The sequence below is a fragment of the Cuculus canorus genome, chromosome 3 (assembly GCF_017976375.1).
Source record: "Cuculus canorus isolate bCucCan1 chromosome 3, bCucCan1.pri, whole genome shotgun sequence".
NCBI lineage: Eukaryota > Metazoa > Chordata > Aves > Cuculiformes > Cuculidae > Cuculus > Cuculus canorus.
In genome coordinates, this window is record NC_071403.1 from 81,783,817 (window position 1) to 81,798,127 (window position 14,311).

The 14,311-nt window shown below is 42.7% G+C and overlaps 1 protein-coding gene across 1 annotated transcript in view; it reads right to left on the reverse strand.

Moving 5' to 3' along the window:
• The window catches only part of PAK5 (p21 (RAC1) activated kinase 5), a 140,719-nt gene extending 138,965 nt beyond the window's left edge, over positions 1–1,754 (reverse strand). Inside the window, exon 1 of the mRNA XM_054060916.1 lies at positions 1,295–1,754. Coding sequence (XP_053916891.1) covers positions 1,295–1,316 — 22 coding nt within the window. The 5' untranslated portion in view covers positions 1,317–1,754. The remainder of the gene's footprint in view (positions 1–1,294) is intronic.
• Positions 1,755–14,311: the final 12,557 nt, after the last annotated feature.

Here is a 14,311-nt window from a genome sequence, read left to right on the forward strand (position 1 = left end):
TCTGAGAAGCATAGAAAAACACAACTGCAAGAAATGTCTTATGGTGAGTGGGGTTTTTTTTGTTCTATTTTTTAATAAGAAATGACCCACAACTTGTGCCACATGGATGCACTTTGCACTGCACAGTATCACAGGCCAACTCATGCCCAAGGTAAGGCCTGCAATATCATTTCTCATTGGACCTCCAAGATTGTCACTGCAGAGACATATTTAAACAGATGCAAATACTGATAACTCAGCAATATAGAAAAAGTTGTATGCTTCTAGCTAGGCTTTGATAAGAACGATCCTATCCTGCCTAGGGCCACATTGGAGCAATAAATCTCAAACACTGATCAAAATCTTAAATACTCATCGCTATGGCTGAATCTTTGTGTTAGGACTAGAGGTCTCCTGATTTTTTGCTTCTTTTCCAACTGATGTGAGAACCTGCCTCACTTCATATACAGCACAGTTAAACTGATAGGGACACTACAGAGTGTGCCACAGGGAGAAGAGAAATCTCAAGCATCCTGGGAGCCATTTATGTGCCCAGCAAACTTTGGGTAGCTCTGCTGGCTTATCATCTCACAACATTTAAGATCTCTATCAAGGCTTACATAGAGGCCTGCACCTTTTTAAGAGTCCAGCTGAGTTTGGATTTATAGAATTGAGGTCAAATACATCAGATGTGGGTAATTCCATTGCTTAGTTATCCTAATGAGGAAAATTCAACGGAACTGCTTTCTTGGGAATTTAACCATAAATTAAGTCCAGAGGCTGAGCAAAAAGTCAGTTATACTTGTTATTCCATAGCTGTAGTACTCTTTTTTTTTGAATGAAAGGATGCATTTTCATAGTCAAAACACTCTATGACAGATAAATAAAGGAATGAAGCAAGAAATACCTCACTTAAACTTCCTGGTCGATTTCAATATCCATTTACTTAAAAATAAACAAGAATCTAGATGAAGAAAATTACTGATTCCTGCAGGTAACAGGAATGGAGCTTTCAAAGTCGACACAATCACAATGATAACAATACCATATGGGAAGTGAAATATCACCTAGCAGTTTCCTACTTGCCTATTTAATGTAGCTGTTATATGCAGACAGCTGTGAGGAAGAAATTACTTCTGAGTGAAAATAAAAAAGGAGCTCAAGGATCTAGAATGTAAGTATAGGGGGTAAAAAAATATGTAAAACATTAAGCAGAAGAAACATAGATGAAAAGAAGAAGAGCCCAACACTAGAGCAACACTAATACCGCTTGGTGGACCATTAAATGCTGAAGGTAGCTGCATAGTGAACTTACCTGCAGTATATAAGGCTGTCATCTTCTGCTGCTTGGAGAGCTGCAAGCAGCTGGCTTCCCTCAGGCATTGCACCCACCAGCATTTCGGGGCTGAAGCAAAGTGGGATGAAACCCATAACTTTTAACTAACACTAATTATCAAGTGAATTTCAAGTTTGAGATTGTGATTTACTAGCTGCTTTGTGCAGCCTCCTACCCTGCTCCTCTCTGTCCTTACACATTTAATACTTCTTAGTGCCAAAGTGGAAAACCTCTGCATTTCTATAACTGTATTGCCGAGAAGACAAGATTCCCTTTCCGTCCATATCAGATTATTGGCACTGATTTAGTTAAATTAACCTGGATTTATGCTGGTAGAACAGTGTAAATTAACCCTAGCAGAACCAGAGGTCTCGAAGGGATTTTCAGAGTTCTTTTAGTCCATCCACCTGTGTCAAGGAGGGCTCGCATAGGTCACTCCTGACAGACTCACCTCTCCCAGACAATCTGCTCCAGTCCTTCACACTCCCTTAGTATCAGATTAATTACTAAAAATAAAGTGCCCTAATTATCCCTTGAAGTAGTTTAGACCACAGCTTCTTGAATTAACCGCCAAGGTGAGGAAGACCAATCACTCCCCTTTTCCTTTGCAGCTGCTGACAATATTTTGGAATGGATTTAGTCTCCCCCTCCATCTGCTTTTCCTGAGGATGAGCCCCCTCCCTTAATCTGTCCTGGCAGATCAAATCTTCTAAACCTTTGATCAGTCCTACTGCTTCCCTTTTCATACTCCACTGTTGCCCAGCTCAGTCTTCAAGTCTGCTGGCTGACAATGAGCACAGTGCTCCTGTTTGCTGGCACAGAGCTGACTGCAAGGACTATGGCATTTGCCATAGTGGCAACAGCCCTGCTCATACATTTGATGTACCTTTTCTGTTAACAGCATGGCATTGTTTATTTGCAATCAGCTTATGAGCCATCAAAATCTTTCATCCTTATTGACAAATCAACTACACACAGTTGTTGTTCTGCAACCTGTTATAACTATAACAACTTATAATAAGAGTTTATGGCACTACACAAATCTGTATTCACAGAGGGCCTCTATGCACTGCCCCAACTGTATGGCAAGCTGGTTTTGTTTTTTTAACTACATCTCTAGTTTACAAAGATCATACTGAATTCTAATATAGCCTTTTTCAGAGTGGTGTCAGCTGCAAATTTAAACTGCAGACTCTCTTTGCCATCAGGCAGATAACGTACAGGAACAAAAGACACAGACATAAAGCAGAAACCTCCTTTCTATCAGTCTTCCAGCAGGTATTTTATTTGTGCCATCTTCATAAAAGTGCATGTAAAACAGCTCCAAAATTCAAACCAGTCTCAGGGTGTTGCCCATTTTAGTGGGAAAATAGATCGGCTTGACTCTCTTGCATCTCAAAAAAAAAAATAAAATGTTGCCTGTTACTCACCCCCTCCTTCTCCTCTAGGTAGTCACAAATATTTTGTTCGGTTATTTGTTCCAGTGTTTTTCCAGAAACTTAAGCTAAGCTGACAGGTCTATAATTCTAGACCTGCATGTTAGCATCACTTTCCTACAGATGAGCTCAAACCTGCAGATAGTACCCCTGGGCCCTGCTCCAACAGACCACTTTAGCACATATTTAATCGCAAGAGTGAGAGACATCTGTGCCTGTAAGGGGGATGAGTCACATGGTTAGTGTTACCTCTGTGCTCGGATGTTTTTCTAGTTCCTAAGAATGGTTACATAAGAAAAAAAAAAACAAAAAAAAAAACTCCACACCAAACTAAAGCAAAAGAAAACAAAGATGTGTTTAGATGTGTTTTTATACAACACTTATAACTTTAGGAATGCAAATGCCAACAAATATTAAATATCAGTCTCCATGGATGAGCAATAAGCAGGAATCAGTCTGTTACTGTGTGATCATCTCTGCTACGATGACTTCTTTTGCTATTGTGCTCCTTTATTGCCTAGTTTTGTTGTATCTTTTTCAAACCTCCCTTAATACCTGTTACATTATGCCTCCAGCAAGTTTTTCAGCCTCATTAGACCTTTCCTCTAGAGAATTAATTAATTGATTAGATGCCACTGAGTCTGTTATAAACTGCTATTGACACCTCTCATAGCAGCTTTCTGTGCATTTCAAGTGTATTTCTATGCTTCTGAAAGACAGAGTACTGACAGCTCTGGTGGACTAATCTCACTCCTAGGTCAACTCTGACCAGATCAGTTCAAACCAACAAAGCTGTTAAACCCTACGCTACATTTCCCAACTTTAGAATTACCTATAGCAATATCCTGTTAGGAAGCAGCATATTGAAAATGGTCAAACATACAACGAGGTCAGCACACAATAGTGGGGCTCAACAGAAGTCCTCTGCTCTCCATCTTCTTCTCCAACTTCAGGGAGCCTTCGCCAATCTTCATGCCAGGGCTCCTGGCAACAACAAGCTAAGTTGTATTTAGCTTGAATACAACCCTGCATCTGACTAATGCTGCTTTATCAAATTAACCATTTACACCTGTTCTCTTGACTCTCCACACTGGAGGTTACTCAACTCTACTCCATGGGATTGCCAGTCCAATGGCTAATTGCAATTTGAAGAGTCACCTGGATAATCAGATGCTGAGTGACAGAACGTCTCATCTGTGCTTTACTCTGCTAGGTTTTCCCTGTTTCTGTCACTGCTGCTTGCTTGCTTCTGAGACCAGGATAGATGTGGTCAGTCAGGCTTTCTTCCACACCTCTCCTAGCTAATTCCTTCATTCTCTCCACTCAAACCATTTCCCCAGACCAGCAAAGATACCTCAAAGCACACTGCTTATCCCAGACAAAACTTATCTTATGCATGCAGAACTGGGGAGGAATTCCAGCTACCAGAGCTCTCTTGCAAGCTAATTATCCTTCAAAGAAGTTTAGGCAGTCCCAGGGAGCATCTAACTATTGATTTTCTAGTCTGTATAATTTCCCTGCAAAATGTAATCATTCTCCTCCTGTCTCGCAGTGTCGTTTGTCTCCCAGAACACCCAGGGAACAATAGAAGAATGGAATAGAGGGCACCAAGAAGGGCACTGTCAAAAAAAGCACCCTCTGTACAAGCAGAATCTGTAAAAGCAAACCCAAGAAATGTACATAGACCTTGTTCAACATTCCTCAGCCAGTGCACTGTATAACTGAAACCCAAATGTAACTGTTACAAAAATTCAAGCTAGAAGGAAATCAAATGGAGACAGCATTCTAAAGATTTTGGCATTTCACAGTTTCTTATTTCTGGATTTCTAGCATAAAGGTATCACAGGGGGAAATGTTATTGGATATATTAGTTGCTTACAAATGGCCATACTTGTATATAAATTCACCTTTTAAAAATAAAAAAAGGAGTTAGCAATAAGAGACTCTAAGGAACTTGCCTAATATAAATCTTGTTGCTAACTGTGATTTTAGGGAACAACAAAGTAAAGCTGGAATTGAGACCAGCAAATCTACAAAACCTGTTCTGCAATGTTAAGCTGGTTTTTTTTTCTTCCACAGCTCCCCATGCCACAAAGTGCTTGATGCACTATTAACTTCACAAACATTAAGAATGCCTTTTGACTTAAAAAAAATTAGCACCTTTAAATTTACCTGTATTCTGAATACTGAGTATTTAATCATACGCTGACTTCCGTGCTGGTGGTTGATTCCTCTGTGTTTGTTATGAAATCCAGCCTACTCAATAAAAGGACCATCATAAAATTCTTCCACTCTGCCTAGTGAATCACCCTGGCAAAGGATGAGCAGTCTCCAGAGAGGCCAAACCCGCTTTTCTTATAATCACACAGCACAGCAAAGATAAAAACTTGTTAGGAGAGAACAGGGAGACCGGGCTGGGCAGTACTGCTTTGCCCATGTGCATACTGACAGAACTCTGTGATGTAAGTTAAAGCCGCTCCCTGAGTGGTTTTGATCAGGAAAGGGCTGAAAAAAGCCAGTTCAAGCTCTGTTTGGATCTTTGTTGCTCTCTGCCAACTCCCTCCTCTTCTTTCCCAGTACAGGCACTTAAAGGCAAATAACCGATTTTGATTTCTTTCATGCCCAGGATTAAAACCCTGCAGGACTAGGGATAAATCTTGGTTCTGAGGCTGTACTGCCCAAACTTGAGCCTGGCTTAATCAGGGTTTGCTAGCCTTCTTTCCTTTAGATGTCAAATGACAGTTGAGGAGCAGAAATGAAATGCTTTGGAAAGTAAAACACACAATTACAGTTCATGGAAGGATTTTTTTTCTCATTTTCTTCAGAAATTTTCAAGTCCTTCCTATTTCCCTTAGGAAAACAAATTGTTATCAGAAACTATTTAATGAAAGAAAAGAGAAAGCTATTATTGACCTAAAGAAAAAAGGTAGCTGAGCAAATTTAGGTAAACTGTCTCCCGCTGCTGCTGCCAGGTAGAGAAGTTGATGCTCAGAAGACAGCTTCTTTTGTATGTCAACACTGAGCTATGTATCCTGGCATTCATTATTTAACAGCCTCCATGTGACGTGTAGCTTTCAGGAGCACAATATTCTTTAGCAACCCAGATAAAAACTCAGCTTCGAAATGTTCCCATTGCTAACTGAGCAATGGCTTCGATTCTCATGGATCGGAAACACAACTGTGTGGACATCCCCATGCACTGTTAGAGCAATGCCAGTGGGCTCTGCTAGAAGGGAAGCTGGTTTCAGAGGTAGAAACGTTATCACAGAACTGAGCTGCTTTGTGGCACGTTGTCTGAAATTGAGTCAAATTCCTGTCCCCTGTTCTTCTGGCACCATTGGAAATCTGCCAAAAATAAAAAACAAATGCCAGAGGAAGAGAGTGGTCAAAATCCAGATGCAAAATTTATCATGAAATCCTTAAATCTGAACTTCCAATTCCAAGTACTTAAAGTTATGCTCTGAGCTCCCCATGGGGGACATTAAAAATGACCCGTTTTAGAGTGACTCTGAGCAGCTGGAGTCCTGTCAGTAAGCCTTGAACATTCACTGTTTCTCCAAAGCTTTCTCCACTGTTTCATTTGGTGACCCATTCGAAAAGTGGGCATTTTCACGATGGCAAGAACAAAACAGAAGGACCTTAGCAAAACCCAGCCCCTCGGGATTTAAAATACACCTAGTTTCACTTTCCCAGCAACAGCAAAAGCACTTTTCTACATTTTTGGGCACCTGCATGCCAAGTGATAAAGGGCAGGATGCACAGATGCTGCAAGCTGGGAAGGATCCAAGCTTCACCCAGGAGCAGAATGACATTTCAGCACATAATGCTTGGGAAGGTGCCAGTCCAAACGATCTCCTACGCACCGCCTAGGCTGGAAAAATCATCCCTGTATTTCTGTAATAGTGCAGTTACAATTTCTTACCAGTGATGCAACTGTTTGAACAGGCAAAGATCCTGAGTCAGGGAAACTGCTCAACTGAGGGCTATGGGTAAAGGCACAGCTGCTGAAAAATGGGTCCTGTATTTTCTCATAAAAGTAGGACCATATGACGGAGTAGGGAGAAGGGATTAGAGACTGCCCTGAAGAATAATATTTACATCCTATAATCTACAAAGACCTCACCCTACCGACCATGTGCTCTCCGTCTGAGCCCAGAAACTGGCCTGATGGGCTGTCGCACTGAAGGGCAAAGAAGGTAATTCTGCACAGTTGCTCAGAGTTGGCATACTTGACAGCACTTCTGGAAGCTGGAGATTAAGCTGTACCAGAGAAGTCAAGCCTTTATTTTCTGTGGGTTTTCATACCCCAGGAGGAAACCAGACCTAGTGATTAATTCCTTCTGCATAATGTAAGTGAGGTTTGGTAACAGGTGCAGGTGGGTAAGTAGTAGCTGGTATTTAAGCATTCTCTGTGGGGTTCAAATTGTATCACTGGGCTTAGCAGCAAATTTCATTATCTTTATTTTTTCTGTTGTAAATCCCTCCACTGTCTACAATACCTCTCCTTCTCTTGCACCCCTCCAACCCTGCTATGGAGTTGACTTTTGACCTCTATTTAAAAAAAACACAAACTTTCCTGTATTCCCATCTTCTGGGACTTTCCCCCTTTTTTTTTTGGGGGGGTGGGGGCAGTGGAAAGTGGAAGGAAGAGGATGGTATTAAGCTTGTCCTGTACATGTGACAAGTCAGACTTGTAAGTAAGGAAAATGGGCTTCTCTATCACAGTGGGTCTCTGATTTGCTCTGTGCCCATTAGGCCACTTCTCCACTTCCTTACCCCTCCTTGTGCCCTCACTACCAACTGGCACACTGCTAAGGAGAGGCAAATGACACTGAATAGAAAATTGTAATTTCCATAGGGCTATTTCTAGTAGGAATTGGTTCCTAGACTCCTTCAATTTGTACCAACTGGCAAAATATGTGCCACATTCTGGGTTGTCTTTAAACAACCAAGCACAAGGGCAATTGGCCTTTAAACCACCAGCCCTCTCACTTCTACCCTTACCTAATGAGGGATGACAGTAAAATTATGCACACCCTCATCTGTACCAGCATCAAATCTTTAGGATACCAGTTTGCAGTCTGACAGACCTGCTGGATGGGTGCTTATCCAGCAGACTGATGGCTGTGGATGCTTATCACCAAAAGCACAATCAGCCCTTCATGTAGATATTACTTTACTGGAGAAAGATGTACCTACGTGGAGTTATTCCCTTGCTAGCCTCACCTATGTCTTTGTCCGAGATGAACCAACACATGTCCTTCTGAAGCCTGTAAGTCGATGGCACCAAAGAGCAGAGCAGAGAGCTACAGTTTTATGCAAAGTTAGAGAAGGAACAGCACCCTCCTGTGCTCATATATATCTATTGCACTGTTAGCTCAAAGCTCTCTTCCTGCTAATCATCACAAAGTATTTTTTGGCTGTCTGCCTCCTAGGTCTCTTTCGGCATGGGACAGTTTTGGCTGGAAAAGACCTTTAAGATCATTGAGTCCAACCATCAATCCAGCCCTGCTAAGTCTGTCACCAAACAATGACCCAAGCGCAACATCAACTCATCTTTTAAACTCCTCCAGGGATGGACACTCAACCACCTCTCTGGGCAGCCTCTGCCAAAGCTTGACAACCCTTTCAGTAAAGAAATTTCTCCTGATATCCAACCTAAATCTCCCCTGGCACATCTTGAGGTCGTTTCAGCTTGTCCTGTTAGTGGCTACCAGGAAGAACAGACCAGCACCCACCATGCTACAACCTCCTTTTATGTAGTGGCAGAGAGCAATAAGGTCTTCCCTCAGTCTCAGTCCTCTGAGAGCCTGAAAAAATCAAAATATCCACACAAAAATCTGTATCCCCCCTCCAGACTCTGTGTTTTTGGGAATGTAACTTTCCTGCTATCCCTCTAAAACACCCCAGCTCGTCTGGTTTCTCCGTGGCACTTCCATGCTTCTCAGCACATCTCACCTGCTTCCCACCGGTTAGATCCTGGGGTGCGGGTGGGAGCTTGTCCATCTGCATGGCTTTATCTGAACACTGAAACACTATGCAGCCTGTGCTGGCCAGGACTGCAGGGCAGAGGCCACTTTTGCCTGCAGACAGAAGGTGGCACATGTACAGCGTAATTCTGTTTTCCTGCAGGTATAATCAGGTCCTATTTTTCTACTGTACAGGCTGCCATCTCGTGGGCATCGTCTGGCACATGCATTTTCCTAGAAACAACAACTCCCAAGTGCAAATAACATGGTACTGTAGATATTCAGTTCTGCTGATCTAAGCAACGTGCAAACTTTCAGGTCCTTGGCTTCGGAATATTATAGAAGAGCAGAGGTGATGGAGTTTTTCAGCTTGTAACACAGTTGGTGGGATAGATTTTCCATAAAAATAACAGCTTTAACAGGCAAAACCTATATGTGCCGGTGTGGAATACTAAGGTCAGAAACAGCAAGCTCAGCACACATCATGGACAAAAGCTTAAACCCTGTTGCCTTTGTCACCGTATGAGCTCCAGACTACTGTTGTTCTGTTGCTGCATTGGTAGAGTGCAATCAGGCATCTAAAAGCAATGGAAATCCTTGTATTGATGTCAGAAAGTTTTGGCTCCAGTTCAGGTGTGAGACAATTAGAGCTAGGTTAAAAATTGCTAATAGACTTGACTTTCATGAGCACCCTGTCCTGACAGGGGTAAGCTATGCCCTCAGGAAGCAGGGAGGATCCTGGTATTTCTCTACTGATCTTTTAGGATGTAACAACTTGAGGCAGATTTCATGTTTCTACCTCTCGCATTGTGAGAATCTGCAGTCAAATCAATGTAAATGTGTCCTCTGCTTTTCCAGGCAGTTATTAGGCAACATTAATCAAAATCATTGAAAGTTAATTCTGGGCAGAATTGGAGTGGGATATTTAGGGCTTGGGTACAATTATTTTAAAATTTACTGATGCTTATGGTGGATCAGTTTCTCACCATTGATTTTGTATCTACTCTGATACCACTGGAATTTCCCAACAGTCCAAGAGTGTAAGGGATTTTCATCATATGGAGATGCTTGGGAAGAGCCACTGAATTAAAACACAAAAAACTGAATTAACTTTTAAACAGAGATAAAGCCCTATCTTGTAATGTTGTGCCTCTTTTTCAGTAACATTCAGGTTCAAAATAGTTTTGCTTGTTGAATCTATGTCCACACTGCATGGCTGAAATGCAAATATATGCTGGAGGAAACCACTTTGATTCCAGCACTTTCTAGCTCTGGTCACCAGGAAGAGAAGGAAACTTGAACTCCCTTCATCCTTATCCTCCCTCTCCACTTGAAGCTCTCAATTTGCTACATTGTGGTAATCCTTTCATGGGATTTCATAGGAATTGGGTATTAGCTCACATGGAGAAGCAATCCAAGCATTTATACTTCCTTTGGGTCATTTTGCAGTAGCATTTTTAAGTAAAAATCGTCCAACATAGGTCTGGCAATTTAGAAATGTTTGTTTCTGGAATATAATAATTGAAAGGTATAGGGTGTCTTTACGCTTTCCATACTGCCCATGCACAAGGATACACCAGCTGAACCATGACATATCTGTCCCTGAGCCAGGGATGTTCCAGTTTAAATAGGATCAGTCACTTCAGGTTAGAGGAGAAGGTGGATTTTCCTGCTTTGAAGAGAATTTCCCTCCCATCTCCCTTTCTTTGTTTGCTACTACTCCAATACTGCCAGAAAGGACTTAATCCTAGGGAGTTCACAAATAACTTCTGACACATGGAAGACTTCATCTCTGAAATAGATTGGACAGTCTACACACTGAGGTATTCAAAAATATTTCACAGATATTCCTACCTTGCCCTTTAAAAGGAAGCTATCTCCCTTTTATGACACACCGAGCAATACACGTGGCATCCTAAATCTGTTTTTGTCAACTAAGCCCAGGGTTTTTAAAAATGTGCAATAAGATTTTAATACAGCTCATCACATTATACAGAACCAGACATCCTGCTTAGTCTTCAAAGACTTCATATTCCCCATGCGCAGCCCACATGCGACTGCTCCTATCTAATTACATGCAATAACAACCTTCATTTGGCTCCCTTCCTTTGACACCACAGCACAGCATTCACTGGCTGAGTCCTGAACTAGGACACACAGCTTGCCAGCTCTAAAAACTGCAAGCTTTTCTGTTCAGAATGTCTTTGGCTGTCTAAATGCACCAAAAATGCACTATTTTAATTTTCCTCCTGGAAAGCTTGTTTTCCTAGTCCTGAACTGCTTGCCTGCAGAAGCAGCTTTGACTTCAGTTTGGGATAGTTGCAGAAGCAGTGTCATTTGTGTGTTAGCATTAGAAGGCAGGAGTGTATTTTGCTAAATTTCTATCCTGATGGGCTGGTCAAGACGAGTTTTATGTTTCTTTCAGATAGGTAAGCATAATTTTCACTGTACCTGTATCAAAAAGGCCCAGGTAAAGTCAGCAGCATGCTATGCTATTCACTACACAATAGCAAAAGGCAAGCTAAACAGTTGGGGGGCTGAGCTGACAAGACACAATGGATGGTAAAGAGAAGAGTTGCATTCATGGTGAAGTGAGTGTAACACAGCCAGATCCTGCAGGTCAGAAATCCTGATCCGGTACCCGAGGAATCATGAAAATGGTTTCAAAAGCATAGAGATATTAAACAAAAAGTGTGTTTACTGTTTCCTAGGTTTGCTTGGTTATTGAGAGCTTTTAGGAGGCACTCTGTCACATCGTTAGCATTTTTCAAAAGCTTTGACAAAGAGACACAGATTCCTAGAATCATTTAGGTTGGAAAGGACCTTTAACATCATCAAGTCCAAACATAAACCTAGCACTGCCAAGCCATCACTAAACCATGTCCTTAAACACCACATCTACCATCCTTTAAATACTTCCAAGAATGGTGACTCCACTACTTCTCTGGGCAGCCTGTTCCAATGATTGACATGAAGTAGTATTTCCTAATATCCAGTTTAAACCCTCCCTGGTGCAACTTGAGGCCTTTTCCTCTTGTCCTATCACTTGTTACTTGGGAGGACAGACCAGCATCCACCTCGCTACAACCTCCCTCCAGGTAGCTGTAGAGAGTTATAAGGTCTCCTCTCAGCCTCCTCTTCTCCAGACTAAATGACCTCAGTTCCCTCAGCTGCTCCTCGTAAGACTTGTTCTTCAGAATCTTCATGAACTGATTTGTCCTTCTGTGGACACACTCCAGTAACCCAATGTCTTCCTTGTAAGCGAGGGGCCCAAAACAGAACACAGGATTTGAGAACAATTAGTCTTACTATTAAAGACTGAGGGGGGAAAAGTCATTAAGTACCTCAGCCTTTTCCTCATCCTTTGTCACTGTTTTTTATTGCCCTTTATGGCAGTAGCTGGATTAATTTCTAGTTGGGCTTTGGCCCTTCTAATTTTCCTCCTGCATAACCTCATGACATCCTTGTAGTTCTCTTGAGTCACCTGCCCCTTTTTTCAAAGGCCTGTTTTTTTCCCCTGAGCTCCAGCCAAAGCTCTCTGTTCAGCCAGGCTGGTCTTATTTTCTGGTTGCGCATCTTTCAGCACATGGGGACAGCCTGCTACTGTGCATTTAAGATTTCCTTCTTGAAGAATGTCCAGCTGTCCTGGACTCCTTTGCCCTTCAGGGTTGCTTCCCAAGTGACTCTGTCCTCCAGGCTCCTAAACAGGCCAAAGTCTGCCTTATGGAAGTCCAAGGGAGCAGTTCTGCTACACCCCTCCCTACTTCTTGGAGAATTGAAAACTCTGTCATTTCACGATCGCTATGCCCAAGACAGCCTCCAACTATCACATCACCCACAAGCCCTTCTCTGTTCACAAACAACAGTTCCAAATGGGGCCCTTCCCTAATTCACTCCCTCACCAACTGTGTCAGGAAGTTGTCTTCCACACACTCCAGGAACCTTCTGGACTGTTTCCTCTCTGCTGTATTGTATTTCCAACAGATGTCTAAGTCCCCCATGAGAACAAGGGCTAGCAATCTTGGGATCTCTCCCAGCTCTTACAGAATATTTTGTCTGCCTGTTCATCCTGGTTGGGTGGTCTGTAGCAGACTCCTACCATATGTTGACTTTCCATCTGGTTCTTATCCATAACCACTCAACCCTACTGTCACAATTGTCAAGCTTTACACACTCAAAAAATCCCTAACACAGAGGGCTATCCCACCACCTCTCCTTTCTTGCCTATCCCTTCTGAAGAGTTTATAGCCATCCGTTGCAGGACTCCAATTCTTTGAGTCACTTCACTGTGTTTCTGAGATGGCAACTATGCCATAGTTTTCCTGCTGCACAATGGATTCCAGCTCCTCCTGTTTGTTGTCCATGCTGTGTGCATTGGTGTAGATACACTTCACTCAGAATATTGATCCCACCACCTTTCTAGGGGGAGAACCTCTAATTCCTGCATGACCATTCTTCCATTCCCTTCAGGAGAGAGTTTCCTATGATAATGACTCATGTTTTTTTTCTTTATGGAAGTGGTTTTGTCACAGGGTGTAGACTGACTTAACTTATGTGGCACCTCCAAGCTAGATGAGGTATCATCCTTGTCACTGTTTGGTTCCACTTGCAGAGCCTCATACCTATTATACCCAGACACTTGGGAAGCTGAGGTAGTCATGGAGATGTGACTGCTGTGCTGGACAGAAACTTGCTGCCATTGTCCCCTACCCCTTGAGCCGCCGTGTTCAGCCAGGTGGAGAGAGGAAAGGGAATCCCCTGTACCATGCATCCTGTATGCCTGCTGGGCCTGTCCCAGGGAAGGTAGGAGGCAATTCCAGTAGTCTGTCTCTCTTGGACTCCCTAATACTCCTCAACCTATTCATGTTTTCCTGGAGCCCTGCCTTTCACTAAGCAGAGTTTGTCTACCCGGGCACACCTCCCAGAGGTATGCTCACTGCTGGCCTCCAGTAGGGAGATACCTAAAAGTAAGGAATACCCTGCAGCCTAACGCCTGGATGGCAGCATGTTCCCACTGGAGCTCTGTCTGAGAAGCTGTACCAGTCGTGGTGAGTGCAGTGCTTAGTGTAGACGTAGCCTTCTGCTGGCTGGATACCAGTGCTCCCCTGGCAGAGCTTTGCACCAAAAGTGACTCCTGTTGAGCCAAGAATGGCTCTGTAGTCACCTGAAAAGTAAGAGTATCGTCTCTGCTTCAGAAAATGAAAATAATAATGACTTCCATGTGATGCTGGAGAGTTGAGTCTATAAAAAAGACATCAACTATCACTACTCCTCCTAGCTGCTACTGAGAGTGGGTACCACTGAGCATGACAGATGGCAAAGTCTGAGACAGCTCCAATTTGCAATAAGACTGCCAGAAAGGGTAGAGGGATGAGGGGCTGAGGGAACGCAAACAAGAGAATGGGTAAAATAAACAGAAATAGACATAAGAAAAGACAAAAAGGTAAGAAGGAGATTAAGGGCAGAGGAAAGCTACACTGTCTCCTTCTCTCTTTTGTATCTTGATTTCTATCAGAGCTATGCTGGACAAAGATCTGGGCATGTTATTTAAATGTCCTGCAGCAAGCTCTGCTCCTCACAGCCATTGAATC